Genomic DNA, 19,869 nt, shown 5'->3' on the forward strand with positions numbered 1-19,869 from the left:
TGAACCCTGCCATTCCAGGTACCACGGGAACACCCCCGGCATCCTGCCTTTCCCTGCCAGCCCCCAGGCACGGAGGGACGGGCAGGGAGCACGGGGGTATCACCCCCGGGGGCACCCACGGCAGCGGTGGCTCGGGCAGGGCTCGGGCACAGACAATGGAGGTTTGTGCCGAGGTAAGCAGGTGCAAACGGAGCCGTCCGTCTTCCCTCTGTCAGCATTACACCATCATTAGCTAGTGTCTGCTCAGCGGGGTGTGCCATTATGTCTCCCAGGGCTGATGTAATTATACATTGACATAATTAACCCAGCAAGCCCATTAAGCAGGCCAGCTAAAAATTCATCTATAATTATTTGTTGTGTGCATGCTAATGAGTCCATCTGCACTGCCATTGTACAACATGAACAAATTAATTTACAAGTCTGGATTTTTTAATAAGTTCAAGAAAATGCCTCCTATTGAGCCAGGTTAATATAGGTTTGGGGTTTTTTTGGGTTTTTTTTTATTTTGGTTGGGGTTTTTTTTTTGTTGTTTTTTTTTTTTTTTTTTGTGGAAAAGAAGAGGAAAGGAAATAGATTTGAATTCTCCAGGGTCAAAAAGTTAGACAAACAGGGAAGTGGGATGGAGTTGGGCATGCTACTATACAGCACAGACACGTGGCAGGCATCCAAGGGTAAAAGATAATAATAGTGATAGAAGAAAATTCCAACAACTGCCTGCCTCCACCCAGAACGGGACACAGAGCTCTGCTGATAAGTCCCTGGCTGAGATGGAAGTGGTGTGGGATAAAGGAGGCCATGCCATGGGATTTGAGGGCAAACACAGCATTAGATGATTTTGGGGTGAACCTGCCCAAAAGATGTAAGATTTGGTCCATGCCCACATGGATGCTCCTTGCAAACAAGAAATGCCAAGGCATATGCTCCTCCAAATTGGATTTGCAGTGTCCTACTGGTGCCCACAGTATCACACCCTACTGCATCCCCCAGGATTAGTGAGTGCCAGGCCAAAAGCCCCTGGAGCATCCTGCTCCACAGGGAACCTTATCCCTTTTTTCTGCTGGACATCACAAAGACCCCATGAATGGATGGAACAAGAGCTTTGTGCTGGGATTCTGGCCATGAGGATCTGAATGCTGCTGGCTTTGGCACTGAAACAGGAACTTGGCTCCAGCTGGGACCCCCCTGGGATGCTCAAGGCATCCTTCAGCTCCTGGAATGCCTCAGCTCAGCATCCCACATCCCACAGGATGGTTCCCCACCCAAAGGTGGGGATTGCAGCCATGCAGCACAGCCACAATTAATAACCCCTGTGAGTACATGAGTGGAGATAAGGATATGGATAATTAAACCCTGCACTCCAGGGGCTGCTGGGGGCCCCCCTGTGCTACCCAGCCCTGGGGGTGTTGGCAGGAGGCTCTGTGCCAGCCTGTGAGCTGCCTCCATGCAGATAAACGCTGGGACAGCCCTGTTCCATCCACACCAGCAACTCCTCCTGCCTCCAAGATGAGAAATAATATGGGAAAAATGGGTCTGAGTGATAAAGTACCAGGGATTTTCCTCAGATCAGCATTTTTCTTCCCATGAGCTGCAGCCCTGCTGGTGAGATACAGTTGGGGTGCTGTTCCCTGTTGGGAGCTGCCAGCCTGGGATGAAATGGTGGGAGCAGAGATTTGGGAAGGGGACAGCAAACCTTTGCAACAGCCAGGACAGCACAGATGCCAAGTTCCCAGCTGGAATAACTACACTTAGTTAATGCCACACTGCCCATCCACTGGGAAACGCCACCCCAGGCTCTGGGGCTGGCTCTGTCACCACAGGTGATATATTGGGGTGTAATCCCTGGCTCCATGATCACTGGGACAGGTTAGACCTGACAGTGGCCAGCAGCACAGGTGAGTGACAGGTGACACGAGGGACACGTGTGCCTGAACAGGACCTGAGGGTATCACAGGCTCTGGTGCAGCATCACCCATCAGTGGCACAGTGAGCCCTGCCCTGGCACGCTGATCTATCCCTCCGTACTCACTCTATGCAGTTTATTCATGTTAATTAATTAAATAAGTGTATGTGTAAGTGCCACCACTAGCCGGCGTCATTGGCCATCCTTTGGTGGCGCCGGCAGCGCTGCAGCAGGAACAGAGCCACGAAATGTCCTGAGCTGGAAGGCAGCACAAGGATCCAGGAGTCCAACCCCTGCACAGACACCCCAACAATCCCACCCTGTGCATCTCTGGGAGCAGTGTCCAAATGTTTCTGGAGCTCTGGCAGCCTTGACCATTCCCTGGGGAGCCTGGGCAATGCCCAGCACCCTGTGGAGAGGAATCTTCCCCTGATATCCAACCTAAACCTCTCTGACACAACTCCAGCTATTCCCTGGGTCCTATCCCTGCCCACATTGGAGCTGCACCTGCCCTGCCCCGTGTGAGGATGCTCTGGATTGAGATGAAGGCTCCTCTCAGTCTCCTCCAGGTTGAATAAACCAAGTGCTCCCAGCTGCTCCTCACATGGCACCTCCTCCTCCAGATCCTTCACCATCTCCATGCCCTCCTTTGGATGCCCACTAACAGGGACAGTTTGAGTGCTCCTCACCTTCTCCTGAGCACAAGCACAGACACAGCTCCAGGGAGCACCTGTATCCCTGGGGATCACCAGCTAATCCTGGTGCCAGGGCCATTTTACCCATCCCACATTCCATGCTGCTGCTGCCTGGCTCCAGGAGGAGCACAGGGCACCCTGGTGCACCCATGGGACACCCACAGCATCTCCATAGTGTTGTCACCTCTCCACCACGATGGTCTCTCCTCTGCCATCCCAACCTGCTCTAACACACCCACCAGCACCCTAAGAATCCCTCTACGAGTCAAAGTCAGCCTTAAATCAAATCATCCCCAACAACAATGACATTAATTATGCTTTTAACACATTTTACTGCTTCCCCCCCTTCCCTTCACGCCACATCTGTGTGAACAATATCCAAAAGATTTACGGTTTTCTCCCGTAATTACAGACACACAGCCAGCTCACTTATCAAAATACTTGCTGAGCAATCAGGCTCTGTTACAGTCTCTGCCAGAGATTTGTGTTGACAGCAGCCATTCAAAGCAAAAAATGTCGAATCAGGACTTATGTGGAGCTTGGAAAGTATTCCACAAAGAGTTCGCCTGTCGAGAGACATGTGGACATGGAACAGACGGGGATGAACCATGAGAGGGAGGATTTGGGGAGCAGGAGAGGAGCAAGGGATGATGCTGAGAAAAGCAGAGAGAGGAGGAGTGCAGAGAGAACAGGGAAGCAGTTTTGGGGTGTGCATCCACGTGCAGACGGGAGGAGCTGGTGGGGAGGTGGGGAGGGAAGATAACTGAGTTCTGGAAACCAAGCTGACATTTGGTTCTCGTAGCACAGGAGAAAATTTAATGAGGACAAAAATATGTCTCTCTAATTCCCCTAAGAAATCATTAAAACATTTTGTTATTCCTAAATGTCTGGAAAATGAATTAGTGGCCCTGCAGGAGCCTTTCCGTGCATCTTCAGCCACTTGCAGCTCTCTGTCCCCGACGTGCCTGGTGCACATGAACCCCCCCAAAGTGGGGAGCAGCAGGAGGGGGATCCCAGCCCCTCACCTCTCCAACACAAACCTCAGGGCTCAGTTTCCCCCTCCCAGTATGGCACGGGGTGACAGAGGAAGGATGTGCCCGTGGCTCAGCCGTTTCGGTCAACTTACCGTCAAACAGACAAGTGGGAATAGCCGCGGTGTTACTACACGGGCTGAGCAAATGTATTCCTTTCCTAATGTCAAGATGCATTTGGCTCAGGGGCTGAAACACAGCGATGGCAAAAGCTGCTTCCTCTCCTCTCTTCGGCTGGGATCTCCAGAGCACCATGCGCCGGCCGCGCTCGGCGACGCCAGCCGTGCCGGGGACGGTGCCAGCTGTGCCAGGGGTGGTGCCAGCAGTGCCAGGGGTGGTGCCAGCTGTGCCAGGGACGGTGCCAGCAGTGCCAGGGGTGGTGCTGCAGTCCTCGCTGGCTCCTCTGGGCACTGGCACACCACTCGTTAGGCAGCCAGGTCGCCACCGCGCTGCTCACCTGGAGCTTGGAGCAATCGCCTGTAAACGCTCAGGAAAACCTTCTCAGCCCCCTTGCTTCTCTTGCTAAGTGCAGTCACCTGCAGGGAGAGGGATAAAGGGGTCAGGGGTGGGCTGGGAGGGAGGAAATGGGCAGTGGGATTGGTGTCCCCTCGCTGCCCGTGGCGAAACTCCTCGTGCCGCTGCCGTGTCACGTCGCTCTGAATCATTGATGTGCTCTGAGTAAATGAAAATTATAATTTAATGTCGTGCTTAAATAAGAAATAAAGAAGCCTGCCCGTTGTTTTGCCTGCTGGGCTTTCCCCAGCCATCAGTGCTGAGGGTGGAGGTGATGCCACACCAGGACTGGGACATGTCCTCCTGTCCCTGTCCCCCTTGGCCATTGGGGTACCGGGGTGCTGGTGACACTCACACCAGCCACATCCCAATAACCCAACAACATTAATCTGCTGCGTGTTCCCATCCAACATTTATGAGCATGAATCATTTATTCTGTTTAATTTTTCAAGGCAATGACACCTCGGGGCAGGGGCTGCTGGCCATCAGGTCCCCTTGGTTACCTCTCTCAGATCCAGCCCCACCCAGAGTGGATGGGATGAGGCACCAGAGGGACACGAGGGCACAGGCATCAGGGATGGAAGTGACCCATTCCCAGCTGGAAAACATCCAGCTGCAGCCAAATTAGGCACTCACACCAGCAGGCAATGGAGGAAGAGGTGCCCACCCAGCAGACACACTGTTGTGACAGGGAAACAATCAATTAAATTGCTCTTAAGCCACGGATGGGCTAATTATGAAACAAAACCTGAACTTTGGGCCTCAGTCCAGTGGCAGCTCCCACACCAGAGCATTTTTCCCTGCTCTGTGCCAGCAGAGCTCCTGGCTCACCCCACCAGCCTGGATTGCCATTGCTTGTCATTCCAACCTGAAGCAAAGGGCTCATTTGTAATCCAGCAGCCACCTGAGCAAGCTGCCTTCTCCTCCAGAGCTCGCAGGCACTGGAGCACAAAGATCATTTTTCTATTGTTAAAATTGTATAAGCTGGGCTTTTTATAGCAGCTCGTACACAAACCTACTTTCTCAGCACCACGGTTCCAGCAGAGGAGGAATTTGGGGGCTTTTCTTCAGCGTTCTGCAAAAATGCTTGGCTTCAGGGTGCTTTAAAATAATAATAGTGAAGAGGGGAAAGGAGGGAGGAGGCAGCCAGGAGCCAGCAGTGCCCGTGTGATGGAGCAGGACAGGCTGTGCCTGCTGGATCTAGCAGTGGGGTGAGTCCTGGTGGGAGATTTATGGGGATGTGGGGTCACAGTGGTGCTGGGCTGCTCGTGGCATCAGCCCTGTGTGACCTCCCCATTCCCAAACCCTTTGGAATGCACAGGAAGGGGGCAGGAGCAGACATGGGGCTGTGGGGATGCCTGGACCTGCCCCAGCTGCTCTGAAGAGCTTCACCAGTGTGGGCAACTGGCAGGATGGTGAGCCAGGCACCCCTTGGCTCTTCCAGAGTCCCACTAAACTTCTAGGAAATGTCAGTAGAAAAAAAGATATTTAATATTTTCAGTGATCTCTTCTGGATGGGGGATAATTTACTCAAATGTCAGGGGAGATTCCTGCTGGAGCAACTCTGAGTCCCACACAGGGATGGCTCACCCAGTATTGAAACTGCTGTAATTCCACACACTGAGGAAAATTCCACGCACAGAGGGAAAAACCCACAACAGCCTTAAAACCAAGATCTTATAACTAAAACACCTAAATTCTCACTTTCTTGAAACAGACCCAAACCCTTCATCCACGTCCAAGAAGGATGTTAAAAAGAGGAGAAAATGGCTAAAAATGGGGGAGCTGAGTGTCCCTGGCTCAGGATGGCACCACTCTCATTCTCCCCATCACCACGATGCCCAACCAGCAACACAAAACCTGAGCGAGCTCTGCCTCTGCATTAAACACCCAGGTACTCCTAAATCCCATTTTTTCCCCCTCCCATCTCCCTCAGCAGCATCCGTGGGCTCAAGGTGGGACGGGATCGCCGCCGTCTGATAAATTACATTTACGCGCCGGGTCCTTTTCATGGCTGGTGACTTTCCAGCAAAGCAATTATCACTGCAGAATGCGTAATAGCCTAATTAATTACTATTGTCAGGCTGGCCTCTGTGCCGTGATTATACCTTCGGAAGCCAACTTTTTAAACATTTGGAAGCAGAAATATTATTATAATTGACTGACAAAATGGTAAAAACTCCCCCGGCGCAGCCGGTGCTCCTCCCGGAGCGTCGGAGCGTCCCCGCTGCAGAGGAGCGGGATTTGCATCACACCGGCGCGGAGTTTATTCTTACATCCACCAGATCAAGTGCAGGATAAGTACTGGGTTATTTCCATCTAAATACTGGTGGCTGTAAACCACAAATGAGCTCTTTTTCAGCGTCGAGGAACAGCTGTTGGGGGGTGGGGTGGGGTGGGGAAGAAGCAGCAGAGACCCCAAATGTTGGAGGAAAGTGATGGAAAAAAATTAATTCAAGCCTTCGCTGTTTTCCTTGGGTGGGTTTTTTTTTTTGCTGATGTGTAAAGAAATTGGGGAGAGAGAGAGGGTGGCAAGGAGGGGGAGATTGAGAAGGAGTTACTGTCCTGGGAGAGCTCTGGGTGATGGGGCAGGACCACCAGGAGGAACCAGACCTGTTGGGGTCCAACCAACTCCTTAAATCCACCACAGAGCCATTGTGCACCCACAGCTCCATCCCACATCCCCACAGATCCATCACAAACCCCTCACACACATCCACAGACCCATCAAACACACACAGACCCATCACACCCCCCCTTAAACCCACTGCACCCCCACCCAAACCCATCACACCCACCCAGAACCCACAGCCCACCCCCATTCCTCCAAAGGCAGGAGCAGCTCCCAAGATTTTCACAAGGCCAAAAAGCAATTCGTGTCAAAAAGATCAATAATATAAAAATAAAGCCTGAGAATTCTAGTTAAAGGGAACATCACAGAAATATGTTGTTCACGTCCATGATTTAGAGATTAAAAAAAAAAAGGGGTGGGGGGGAGAAGAATCAATATAAGTTCTTTAGATGATGTTATTTCTAATGAGAAATACACCAAGACTGCTGCAAATAACTGCTTAACAGAGAAAAAAAGAGCATTAATAATTTACTTTATAAAGCACGGGATCCCGAATGAGAGAAAATTGCTGCTGGTTCTTAATTTTGTTGTAATATTGCCTGACAAGTTCAACGATGTTTTGGCAAAGTTCTTGAGAGCAGAGACAGAGAACACTCAGTTCATTGGGTTATTTTTCCCCCCTCCTTTTTTTTCCACATCATCCCAAACCTGCTGGCTCAGGAGAAGGTGCCCAAGCTCTTTCCTTCCTGTGCCCCTCAGCATTTCTTGGGCTGAGCCCCCACATCAGCCACAGGGAAAATATTTCAAGCTTATCCACCCTCCCCACCATAATTTAATCCATGTTTTTTCACTGACTGCTTGAGCTGGTTCTTTCCTTCTTTTTTTTTTTCCTCCATTCTTTTTCCCCGAATTTATTTTTTTAGTGCATTTGCTGACAGTTGGCAGCTCCAAACCATCTGCCACCAGCACAAATCCCAAAATCAAAGTTTTCAGCATCCAACCCAATGAGGAACAGGCTGATTTCTGACCATCACCAGGAGAAGGTGCCACCTGGGCAGGTTAATTCCCAGAAAGACTGGATAATTATTTTCCACAAAAAAAAAAATATTTTCATGGAAAGTTATGTTTGTGGGAAAATATTTTCCTGCAAAAATAGGAAAAATTCCCTGTGTGGATGACAGCAGTGGTCCAGCTTGGTGTGGGATACAGGCAGGGATGTTCAGGCTCTACATCCCTGACAGGGATTTTGGGGGGGTTCCCACTGGTCCCCAGATTTGGGATGGAGCTGGGATGGAGCCAGGCTGGCCCTGCACCCCGAGCATCACAAAGTTTCACCTCCCACTTAGCAGAACAAAACTTTTAATTTAGATGTTTTCATCTATCTATCAGAGTAAAGAAAAAAAAAGTTTAAAATAATGACTGTAATAAATGAAGGTAATTAATTGTAGTTTGTTCCTTTACTGTCTAGTCAGCTTAATTTTACCTTTTCATCTAATAATGAGAAAATAATTTTTGTGCTCTGAGGGTTAATGATATGTAACTGCAAGAGCTGCTAATTGCATGTTGCAAACTATTCATCAAAATCCCCATCTGCGCTACTTGATTATGTTTGCTAAATTATTGCTTTGAATTATCTTTCATAAAGCAACTTTTGTAATTAGCAGGGCTTTCGCTCTGCTCTTTTCTCCAGCACAAGGATATTCAAACTTTGTCCCTCTCAAGCTGTTGCCATTAAACTGCTTTTGGGGAGAGAAAGGAGTTGCCCTTTAGTTGAAGAGGGGGAAAAATAAAAGCTGGGTTTATCCTCTGTGTTTGTAATTTCTTCTTCTGGTCCTGCTACTCCTTCCTCGAGGAAAAAAATTATGAAAGAGCCAAAATATTGCAGAAGGAATAGGAGAGAGAAAGGGCTCAACAAGCCCATCCACACCTCTCCAGGGTAATATTTGTAAATTATCTTTTTTTTTTTCCTTTTTTTCCTTCCCATTTAGGGGAAGGAGCAGAGGGGGAATGTTTGCCATCCATCACCCCGAGTTTATGGGTTCCCTTCCTGTGGTGCAGGTGATGGAGCTCTCCCTGGTTAATATTCATGGGGAGAGAGAAAATGTGGGATTGGAGGGGGAAATATATAGGATGGGAGTAGTGCAGGTTTTGAAAAAATTGAAAAATAGGAAAAAAGAGGGAAAAGGAAAGGAAAAATGAGAGGGAAAAGAGAAAAATTAGGGGGAAAGAAGGGGGAAAAGAAAAAGAGTGAAGGAACAGAAAAGAAAAAGCAGAGAGACAAAAGAGAGAAGATAGGAAAATTATGAAAAGGAGGAAAATAGAGAAGGATTGAAGGGAAGGGGGAAAGGAAAGGGAAAAAGGAAAGGAAAAGGAAAAAGGGAAGGAATAGGAAAAAGGGAAGGGAAAAAAGGGAGAAAAGGGGAAGAACAGCCCTTAAGCCTGACTCCAGCAGCAGCAGCACCTCAGTAGTGTCCACCCTACATCACCTGGCACCAAAGCAGCCCAGAAACCTAATTTCAAAGGAGCAGAATCCACCTTTTAGGATAAAATCCCCCAAAACCTCTTGTGGAAAAACTGCCAGGAGGGAGGAAGGTGGCAGAGCTGGGGCAGCAGCTGCTGCTGCTGTGCTGGGAATCACATCCTGTTCTCCCTGACACCCCCATAAATCCAGAGCCACTTGGGCTGAGGGGCTGCCCAGGCTTCCCAAAGGACATTGCTCATGTTCCTGGAGCGGATCTAATGAAGGCTATTGGAAAAAATGCAGTATTTAAAAGACTGAAAATGTATTCCTATTGTTATCACTCTCTTTTATGTGTTTATGCACAGTGCATCGGAATGAATCAATACTGGATTGCCCTATAAATAAATGAGCATATCCGTAAACCTGGTAATAAAATGAAGTGATGAAAAATATGGAAATCAGTCACATTTGTGTAAATCCACTTATTGTTTACTTTAATATTTTCCTATGCAGTTCTGTAGCTCCAAAGAGACAGATTTAAACCCAGGTAATGCTCAGCAGATGACAGATCCTAATGTGTCGCTGCTGGCGAGCTCAGAACACCAGCAGCTCTCCAGGGGTTTCCATCCAAGCACATTAGAGGAGCAGGGGAAGCAGCCCCTGAAGAAAACACCAAATTTTCAGGGAGAAAAGAGGTGTTCTGAAGTGCCATGAGACTTTCACCAGCATCAGGCACCAAAGCCAAGGCTCACGTGGGTGTGGAGCACCTGGGGCAGGATGGAGAAATCTTCCCTGAGACCATGATGGGCTGGGACCATGTTGTCCCACTCCAGGTTCTTGGCTTCTCCTCAATTTCCCCACTGCAACCTCATCCAGGGGATCTGGGTGTCCATGGCATCTCCTGGATGTGCCACAGCCCCTCCTGGTCACCCCACTGCACTTCCCAATGACATTGAGGCATTTCCTGGCCATGGCACCTCCTGGCTGTGTCCCTGTGCCTCCTGGTCATGCTATGGCAACTCCTGAAAACGTTCTGGCCCCTTCTGGCACCCATTTCAACCCCCCAAGAGCCAACAGGGTGGGAAAGGCCTGGGATCATCCCCAGGACTGTGGGTGGCCAGGGCAGGTCCTGTCCCTGTCACCCAGCTCTCCTTTGAACATTCCCTCTAACGCTGCCAGTTTTCCCTCCCACCCAGCCAGCCTGGTAGAAACACCCCTCCCCACACAGCCTCCAAGAAAAGCTATTTTCGAGTTGCTCTTTTTTTCCTTTTCTCCCCCCCTTTTCTCGTCTTTTTTTAATTCATTTTTTTCTAACAAACAAGCCATCTCCCCCCATCTGGGCTGCGAGCTGGGTGCCAGCAGCTCCGAGCCCAACGCTCAACGTTTGCTTTTTATAAACCCAAAATTCCCTCCCACCCTGCTGGGATGCATCCAGGTGGAGACTGCATCCAGCAGGATGCTGCACCCCACAAAAAGCCCCTTTCCCCCAGCTCTGCTCACCCAAAAAGAGATGGTGAGAGCCAGAATCTCCAAACCTCAAATTTAGAGGCTAAAATTTGCCTTTGTGGCCAATTAACTTCCCTTTTGTTAGTCACTCATATCTACAGCTCCCAAAAATTCCTGTTGCTGGGGAGGGAAATCCACCATCCTGCCGAGTTAATTCCCTAACAGCAAATCTCCTGAACCTCAGGTACATTTTTTCCTAAATTCCCAACTGAGTTCAATTAAATGTTTATGAGACTCTGCTCTTTCCCCCCACCACCCTGCCAGCACCAAAGCCAAGAAGCTCCTTCTGGAACAAAACAAAAGCAAAAGGTGGACAAAAACAACAAGAAAAATAAGGGGGGGAATAAAATAAAGGGGGCTAAGGAGGGGTGGAATTTTAATTTGAAGAATACAATTCCCCTGGACCAGTTTTGCTCGGTGTCACACTGGCGGTATGGACAAGGGGGTTCACATGAATAATTGAAAGAATTCTGCATTCCCCACAAAAGAAAAGGCAGAGAGGGTTGTTGAGATAATCAGGAGCTGGCTGATCAATATTCTCAGCCCCAGCCTCCTCCTCGCTTCTCCAAAAGGAGCAGTGCCATAAGCTCATCAGTAACTGTAAAAAAAACATCGCACTCCGAGTGTCAAAATAGTCAAGCACAGCATATTGTATTGCCAGATTTCCCTCCCGGTCCACCCCAGTGCCAGATTCCATCCATCAGCAGGGAGGGAAGCCATCCAAGGATGACTTACTTACGCTTAAGTGTTCATAAATAAGGTTTTTAAGATATAGATGGCTTTTTAATTTCGGTGGAATGCAGGAAAAAAAAAATAAAATCGAATCGAAATGACGGGGTGGATGCGGTGGGAAGAGACCTCTTGGGTGCTGCCTGGTAAATTCCACAGCCCAGGGGATGTCCTGGTCCTTATCCAGTTTGTACCACGGTGAAAATAGCTGGGAAAAAATTAAGGTTGGCACCAGGAATTGTGGCAAAGGTTTTGTCTGGTGGGGAGATATGGTGAGAGGATATATTCCCGCTATGGAAACCTCATTAGACAGACTCTAATTACTGCCCTGCCGCCGGTGGGAAGAGACAGACACGGTAAAACCTGGGCAGGGGGTGGTCATTAATTGCTTTTTGATAAATTGGGGGCTGAGGTGCTGCTGGCTGAGGTCAGGAGGTGTCTGCCAGGGCTCAGCTGTGCCCCAAGCTCCAGCGGCTGGCGATTCAATCCCGTCCCCAACCCAGCCAAAATGGGCATTTTTGGGGCAAATTTTGTTTGCAATGGAAGGAGCCGCCTCCCCCAGTATCAGCAGCCAGTCCTGGCCTGCAAGACCTGCAGTTTGCTCCATTTTCATGTCCCAGAAAACCTCAAGACTCCCATGAAACCAGCCTTGCACCCCACACCATGAGGATTTAAGCTGTGGCTGCCTGAATCATGAGGGATTTGGCTCTTTCCTGCCTGGCATCACCAAAACCCACCTGGCTGTGCCACGATAGGATGTGGGGCAGGAGATGCAGCACAGGGAGGCAGCAGCCAAGGCCACAGGGCAGGGGGTGACCCTGGCCATCCATCACCCCCTTCCCTGTATGTAAATCCCTGATGCCAAAGATGTATGGAGCCAATTACCAGGGGTCACCGCCGGGTGGAAAATTCAGACAACGAAGCTCCCGGTCTCCGATGAATTTGTGCGAGATTGCAAGTTACTGCCTTTTATTGGACAATATAAATATTTCACTGTTATATAAAAAAATATTGGCGAGAAAGCAGATAAAGCTGGGCCCTGTGTGTATACAGAGAAGCAGGGAGTGAAAAATGGCCGTCAGCATCTTTTTAACAGCCTCTGGTGCGGCGCAGGAACGGCTGCGGAGGGGATGGATGACCACGGTGGCACCACAGGACTGGGGGATCTCAGGGACCCCCAAAGCTACAGTGGGAATGGGAATGGTGCTGGAATGACCCCAGACACACAGACAGGGGTTGTGTCCTGAGCAAGCCATGACAGAGAGCACAGGGGATGCAGAAGCTGACACAGAAATCTTGGAGGCTCAGAGCCATTCCCAAGAAATGGATGTTGTCCCCAAACCACAGAGGATGCCCAACCAGCCTCACCATAAGGATCAGTCCTAAATGCATTTCCCTAAGTCTTTCCCAATTTCATATCTGTCCCCATCTGCAGACCCCCTGTGCCAGCACAGGACACCCTGATTTCATTCTCACCAACACATCAACACATTCCCTGTGACAATGAAGCCAGAGGAAAGAAAAAATAAAAAGCCTGTAGGAATCGATACCTCTTTCTCTCTTTCCCTATATTTTATTAAAAACTTTAGCATCAATATTAATGTTTAAATCCTCACCAAGCTGAGTTTAATTACCTGTAAACTGCATCCACAGCTACGTGGACTTTGCTCCTGCCACAGTAAATACAGCTGAGGAGGAGCAGTGCCAACACCTCCGAGCATCCCCTTCCCATTCCCACAGGAGGAGATGCATCCAGCACCCCCCACCCTCAGCAGCACGTGGGGAGGGGATGGTGGGTGATGGAGCCAGAGCCACGACCCCATCAGAGCATAGATGGAGCTGAAAGAAGAAAGGGGGAGATGAGAGAAGGGGAAAATTGAGATCCTGGGAAGAAAACGATGCATAAATATAAAATATCTGGGGCTCTCGCTGCCAAAAGGAATCTGCTTCCAGCCACTACATGAATCACGCGGGGGGGGGGGGATGAGGGAGAAGCAGTTGAATGGAGTCCATTAGTGGCTGAGGAGGATGAATAACTCGCAGGCAGCAGGAGCCTCTCCAGAACACAGCGAGGTCATGGGCAGCTGGCATGGAGGGCTGGGAGCTGCCAGGGAAACCAAGAGGGACTGGGACCACATCCCACTGAGCCCCCACCAGCAGCCACCTCCTGCCTTTGCCTGCTGTACCAGAAAAAAGGAATACAAGCTTGTTGTGCTTTCCCAACTGCTCCAGCCACATCTTTAACCCCTGGCACCCGTGGGCACACAGCAGATGTCACAGCAGCAGAGGGAGCAGGGATGGTCACCCCAGGACCCATCCCAGGGCTACCAATGGTCCAGGGCACAGATGCTGAGAGTGAGGTTTCAGCATCTAAAATGGAATCGGGGTTTACAGAGCATTATCAGAGGAGCTGTAATGGGATCTCGCTGAGGGCAGAGATTTGAGACCTGCATCAGATTCCCATTCCCAGGGAGGCAGGAACAGGCTGTGTGTTTAAAAAACCCATCTATCAAAGGATGCTATCACATGCTGTGGTGTTCTGCTGGTGCTCACAGGCAGCTCCAGAGTTTTGCCATCCTGCTCCTTCCAGAGGCCAAAGAGAGGTCCTGGTCCTGTCCCTCCAGACCCCACATCCTGCCAAATCCCTCACCAGGCTTCTCCTGCATCCCACAGCCTCAGCTCCTCCCAGCCAGCTTCTTTAAGGCTCCTTCCCTGTTAGATCCATCCCAGGCAGCTTCCCAAGGCCAGGGCTGGGACAGCAGCAGCAGCAGCGTTCGAGGGCTACGCTCCCACAATAATATTCATTTCCATATTCATTCCGTGTTTATCTCGCAGATGTACGGATCCGTTACAATGGAGAAAAAAGAGAACTCAGAATTTGTTCTCAAAAGATATTCAAATTAGTTAATCAAGAGTCCTTTTATCACGTGTCTGCCGTACCAGCAGCAACTATCCATCGAGATAAATGATCAGCTGCTAATAACTGATTACACTGCAGCAAGTGTTTTCTTATCCCCATTACCACCATGTTTAAAGACATTTTATAAATTTCTAATTATCGTAAATTGTTTCTCCTTTGGAAAACATCTTCCCATAGTCATCAGCTGTCAATTTGCCCTGAAAATCTCTCTTTGAAATGAGCTCCTTGCAAGATGCTGGGGAAGCAGAGAAAACCTTTCCAGGCTCCTGGATGGGGGGATGCAGCCTGGACACCTCCACCGTGGGGCAGTGGGGGACCAGGATGTTCCTCCATCCCTTCACAAGTGAATTAGACTTTAATATAAAATAAAAGCATCCATAAGTGGGATCAATCCTGGATGAAGGTGCTGCCTTTACCAGGCACATGATGCCAAGGAATTGTGGGGTGGAACGGGCCGTGGCTGCAGAAGGATTCGCTCTCCAGCGAACCATGGAACAATAAATAAACCAACAGTCTATAAAACAGCTCTTGGCAAGCACCAACTCCTTCCAGCACTGCATCCCAAGGCAGACCTGAGCTTGGGAGGGTCCTAAATAAGATCCTGCTGGTTTTCTGTGTATTTTACCAATGAAAGCTAAAATATTGGAGAGGGTTTAAAACCAGCGGTGGCCCTGAGCCGCCGCTCTGGCTGATTTCTGGGCCCCATTCATTATTGCAATCAATCAGCTTAAAGAAAAACAACCGCAAAAAACAACAATAAACCAACCTCTAAACTCTCTCAGGCACTTTAATGGGTCCTTCCATCTTCCCCAGCCATGACCACAGGGCTGGAGCCACCATCCATGGGCCAGGATACAGATGGGAAGAGCACCACGATAATAATGACCAGTGAGCTGCCCTGACACCCAATATTCCCCAAAACCAGCAGTCACACAACCCCCCTCGGGTGATGGTGGCTCCAGTGATTACATTCACTGCCTGGGAACGACCAGGACAGGCACACCCCAACCATCCCCCATGGTCTACCCAGACCCTGGAGTTATTTGCCAGGGTTTGGCAAGTGCCTCCATGCTGGAGCTGATTGAGCCAAAGCTGCCGGAGGCAGAGGCAACACAGAGACACAGGATGGAAGGAGGTGGAGGTGGAGGAAGGCTGCTCCCTGCAGAGGATCAGGGGGTCCAGCCAAGCACATTCTCCAGGCAGAGCAGGGCCCGTGGATGCCAGGAAAGGGAGGAGCAGCCGCCAGGACGCGGAGCCTGGCACGGAGCAGCCAAGGTCCCTCCCGGCTCCAGGGGGGCTCAGACCAGGGGAGGAGACGCCGCAGGCACCAGCCATGCCATTATACACTTTATTGATGCTGTTCTGAAGAAAGCTAATCAATATATTAGATTTCCCAAAGAAAGAAAACACCAGCTGCCAGCAGCACATAACTCCTCCGCCTGCAGCCGCGCTGCGTTTTTCCATCAAGCCCCGGAGCCGCGCGTGGCTGCCCGAGATGAGGTCACGTTCAAGAGGAGACCTTCTGCTCCTCTGGCCACCAGGTCAGAGCCAGGGCCACGGCCACTGAGCAGCCACCTGGCAAAGCCCACTGCTCCTGCATGGGGTTGAAGTCAAAATGTGAAATTGTCCAAATATCTTGCACCAGCATTGAGTGGGATGCAGGGAGAGAGCACGGCACCCAGCAGGACAAACCCAGCCTGGTCCAACAGGGAACTCCCAATCCTGATGCCTGTATGGACTCACAGCCCCCCATTTGCTGTTCACAAGGGTTCCCCAAAAGCTTTCCCCATCAGGAAGAGCTGTTTGGAAACCTTCCTTTCCCAGCCACACTTCTCTGTAGAGACATTCCCACAAAATTGATCAGTCCCAAATGTGGCCACTCAGCCACACACCAGGACTGGAGGGGAACTGGAAAGCACCAAACCAATGGATGTTCCTGGGATCCTGGCACACAGAACCCTGGAACACCAAACTGTGACACGTGATGTGCCCTGCTGCCATTGCCCACTCCCATCACCCCTGCTGGCAGTGACCATTCCTCAAACCATTAAAGCCAGTGCTGTGGAAGCTCCAAAAACCATTTTAAAAGGACAGGATAAATCCACGTTGGACCAGCAGGAAAGCAGATTGACGTCACAGGGAATTGATTAGTGCTTTAATAGAATTGGATCATTGGGAGGGCTGCAGACCCTATTTCAGAAACCCAAATGTTATGCAGATTCACACTGAAAACCCTAAACCAGGGCACATTTATTTAACCAAGGCAGAGTAAATGTCCCACATTTCCCCAGGATTATCTGAACCATATCAGATATAATCCAATGATCTGTAAAGTGATTATACCCAACTGAATATACGAGATCTCTTCTGGTAATGCAATATTTCATCCAGCTGCAGACATTAGGAGGAGGCAAACAAAGGAGGAGATTTAATAAGTGGAAATAAAACTATAGGCAGAGATAGTTTTAAATTTTTCTCTTTTTTTTTGTATCGCATCTAATTGCAATCAACAACAGACATCTGACACAGTGACAGCATCAGCAAAATTGCTGCTGAGAGCACAGAATCTTTGTCTAAAAATAATCAGACATTCAGCGCACCACTGTTTGTTATAATGGTAATCGATGCTGGAGGCTTTGAATTCCATCAATTTATAGATCTGCTCTGTTCTGCCTGGTGATTGTGTTCTGCACACATCCCCTCCCGCTCGGCGCAGGCAGCGCCGGGGCACTGTGTGATTAAGATAAGCTCAGATTCCTTTCATACATTCCTTATCAGCTCTAATTCTCCAGCAGGCAGAGATGTTCACAGCAGTTAAAGATTAGTTCAGCTTCTCAGACGCCAAATTTGAGGGTATTGATCAATAAATCAAATCACGGCAATCAATCGCCCGATCCAAGTCTAGCCGATGCATTATTACTGGCGCCTTCCAAGCCCAGGCTTTTTCATGGGTTTCATCAAAACGCTGCTTCCCTGGCTCCCCGCCAGCTCCTGGGCTGCCTAATAGACTCCACAGCAGAGGAGCTCCAGCCCAGCAGAAGAGCAATAAATCTCTCATCAAACAGCCGATAGAGAAACAAGATGAACATCTGTTTTGCTGCAATGAAACTCCTGTGTTCTTCAGAAGCTGCAAACCAGGTCTGACAGACCACCCCAAAGGCAGCTTTGCCTTCAACAAAGCAGCAGAGCAGAATATTTGCCGGTTATTTCAATCAGGTAATTTAAGAAGACTTTGCATTCTCCTCTCTGCAGCTGCCGGAGCTTTACAGACAGGATTCCTGCTCAGTCGATAATAAAAGCCATCCTGGGACCCTGTGCTATGAAGGCAATTTTATGATACCCATTATGTGGCAATGTAACTTCATTAAAAGCTGTTTATTCCCTCTAAGCATTTTAAGCACTTTCCCTCACCCATAAAGAAGAGCCTCTCGGTGCACTGGGAAGGTTATTTGTGCTGGGAGCTGCTTTTTGGGGATTTCTGAGGGGGGTGAGGGTCGTGCCAGCAGCAGGATCCTGGCAAAGGGGCTTCTCCTCCCATCCAGCAGCAAGAAGAGGCAGCTGAATATTATTTTTATGATACACTCCAGATGAACTATGTTTACTGGAGCTCCATTCAGGTGACATTTATTATTTATTTCTTTTATAAACTAATATGGACAAGTGCCCCAAAAATCTGCCTTCACTGCAAGGAATTGGACTGAGAGGTCTGTTTAGACAGGATCATCACACACTGCTCCCACAGTCACAGCTGCCTCTTCACCAATTAATAATTAGAACAACCATTGGCATGAATATCCATGCTTCAAGGAAAATTCCCTCCTTACTGCCTTTGAAAAACCTGCACCTTTCCACAAATAAATTGATTCAGAGACCTTGCCTGGCTTGTGGGAACAGCACAGGACAGGACAGGATCCTGAGCTCATCACTGAGCACCAAACTCAACAGCAACAGCTCAATATTCTCCCATAAACACATAAACAAGCGTGGAAAAATACTGTTAATGGCTCAGTATTTCTTTAAACAGGGTCGCCAAGGAAAAATAGAATTACTAGAATACATTTTAATTGATTTACAACAGCACTTAGTAACAGTGATAAAAGAAAAACTTGTTTTATTGGACCTCCTGCTAATTAGCTGGACTAACTCTGGGTTGGAAAAGTGTATTCCTGAAACCTGGCACGACCCAGCACCTAACACCAAACACTTTGAGCACAGAAATTCCTTTAGGAGAATCAGAGCAAATACAGAGCCAAGTGGTTACTGCCAAGAGACAGTGGAGAAAAAAGGGGCTGCTCCAAGGATGGAGCCACTGAACAGGATACACCAGCAGATTCCAGCATCCTCTTCCCATCCATAAATATGCCTTTATAATGACTTTGATATATCCTTCCCTTAACGACTTTTAAGGGCACCAGATAAAGTCGAAAGAAGTGCACAGGCAACAGGCAAATGTTTAATATTCAATAAATGTGTCAATTTTACATACGGACGCAAATGGGGCTTTATTGAAGAATTGGTAAACTTCCTTGGAGGAAAGTAAGTGCGTTTTAGCCTTCAAGGGGTCCCCAAAGAATAGAAATGGAATGTGATTTGTGATAAAACTCAGCTGCTCTATAAAAGACGTTAAATAAATGTTGCTGTTTCACTGGGGATATACGGAATTGATTGCATTATAGACCGATCAGAAGGCGCGCGCTCCCCGTCAGCCACCCGCTCGCTCCACGCAGCCCCTTTCCATCCTCTCACCTTGGCTTCTCTACTTCCAACACAGAATTTTCTGGAAATGCTTTAAAACAGCCTTTCCCTGTGGTTTTGCCTGTTGTGGCACCCCCAAGCATCAGCTGGGCTGGATTTGGCATGATTTCAGGAAAACGGGGAGAGCCACCACGGGTTGGGAATGGTTTGGCTTGGAAGGGACCCTAAAGATCATTTTGTTCCAACCCCACTGCCATGGGCAGGGACACCTTCCACTAGAGCTGCTGTTCTGGATCCATCCCAGGCCATTCAATTCCTACAAAACCCCAACATTCCCCTATTTTCACGTCACCGCGGTCAACAGAGCGCAGAAACGGGAATTACCGTTAAACACAGAAACAATGAAAACCATTTTCACCACCGAGACAACACCAAATCCCTGAGCTCCCTGAGCCTCCTCCACCTTCACCAGGGGACCCATCAGAGCGAGGAGCAACACCAGGAAGGGCAAGATGAACAAACCAATCTCCGACAGACAAATGAGAGGCCGACGGTACCACCGCGGCGAGCACAAACTGTGATATAATTGTGCTGCTGCTACATCATCTTTAATCAATAACATGATTGTGCACAGCCCAAACCCCAGCCTCAGCCAAGAAACAGCATGTTGTTAAAAAGCCCAATAGCTTTTTTTTCCCTGCTAATAGGTGGCTCGTTCCCTCAACCCCGCTGATTTTTTAAATAAAGCTAAATTCCAATAATTGTTTAATGTTTATTTTTATTTAGCTCTGGTTCACCTACCCTGGGCTCTCTGTGTCAGAAATTGATGTTTTGCTCCGGTGACTGG

The 19,869-nt window shown here is 49.0% G+C and overlaps 1 protein-coding gene across 6 annotated transcripts in view; it reads right to left on the minus strand.

Moving 5' to 3' along the window:
• Window positions 1-19,869, minus strand: part of CUX2 (cut like homeobox 2) — a 59,023-nt gene that overhangs the window by 12,709 nt on the left and 26,445 nt on the right. For 4 of the 6 annotated variants that reach the window (XM_079323075.1, XM_079323071.1, XM_079323074.1 and 1 more), the window contains exon 2: window positions 3,722-4,162. In XM_079323075.1, coding sequence (XP_079179201.1) covers window positions 3,722-3,881 — 160 coding nt within the window. In that variant the 5' untranslated portion in view covers window positions 3,882-4,162. The remainder of the gene's footprint in view (window positions 1-3,721; window positions 4,163-19,869) is intronic. The other 2 variants (XM_079323073.1, XM_079323072.1) reach the window with 1 other exon arrangement.

Source organism: Erithacus rubecula (assembly GCF_903797595.1).
Source record: "Erithacus rubecula genome assembly, chromosome: 19".
Classification (NCBI taxonomy): Eukaryota; Metazoa; Chordata; class Aves; order Passeriformes; family Muscicapidae; genus Erithacus; species Erithacus rubecula.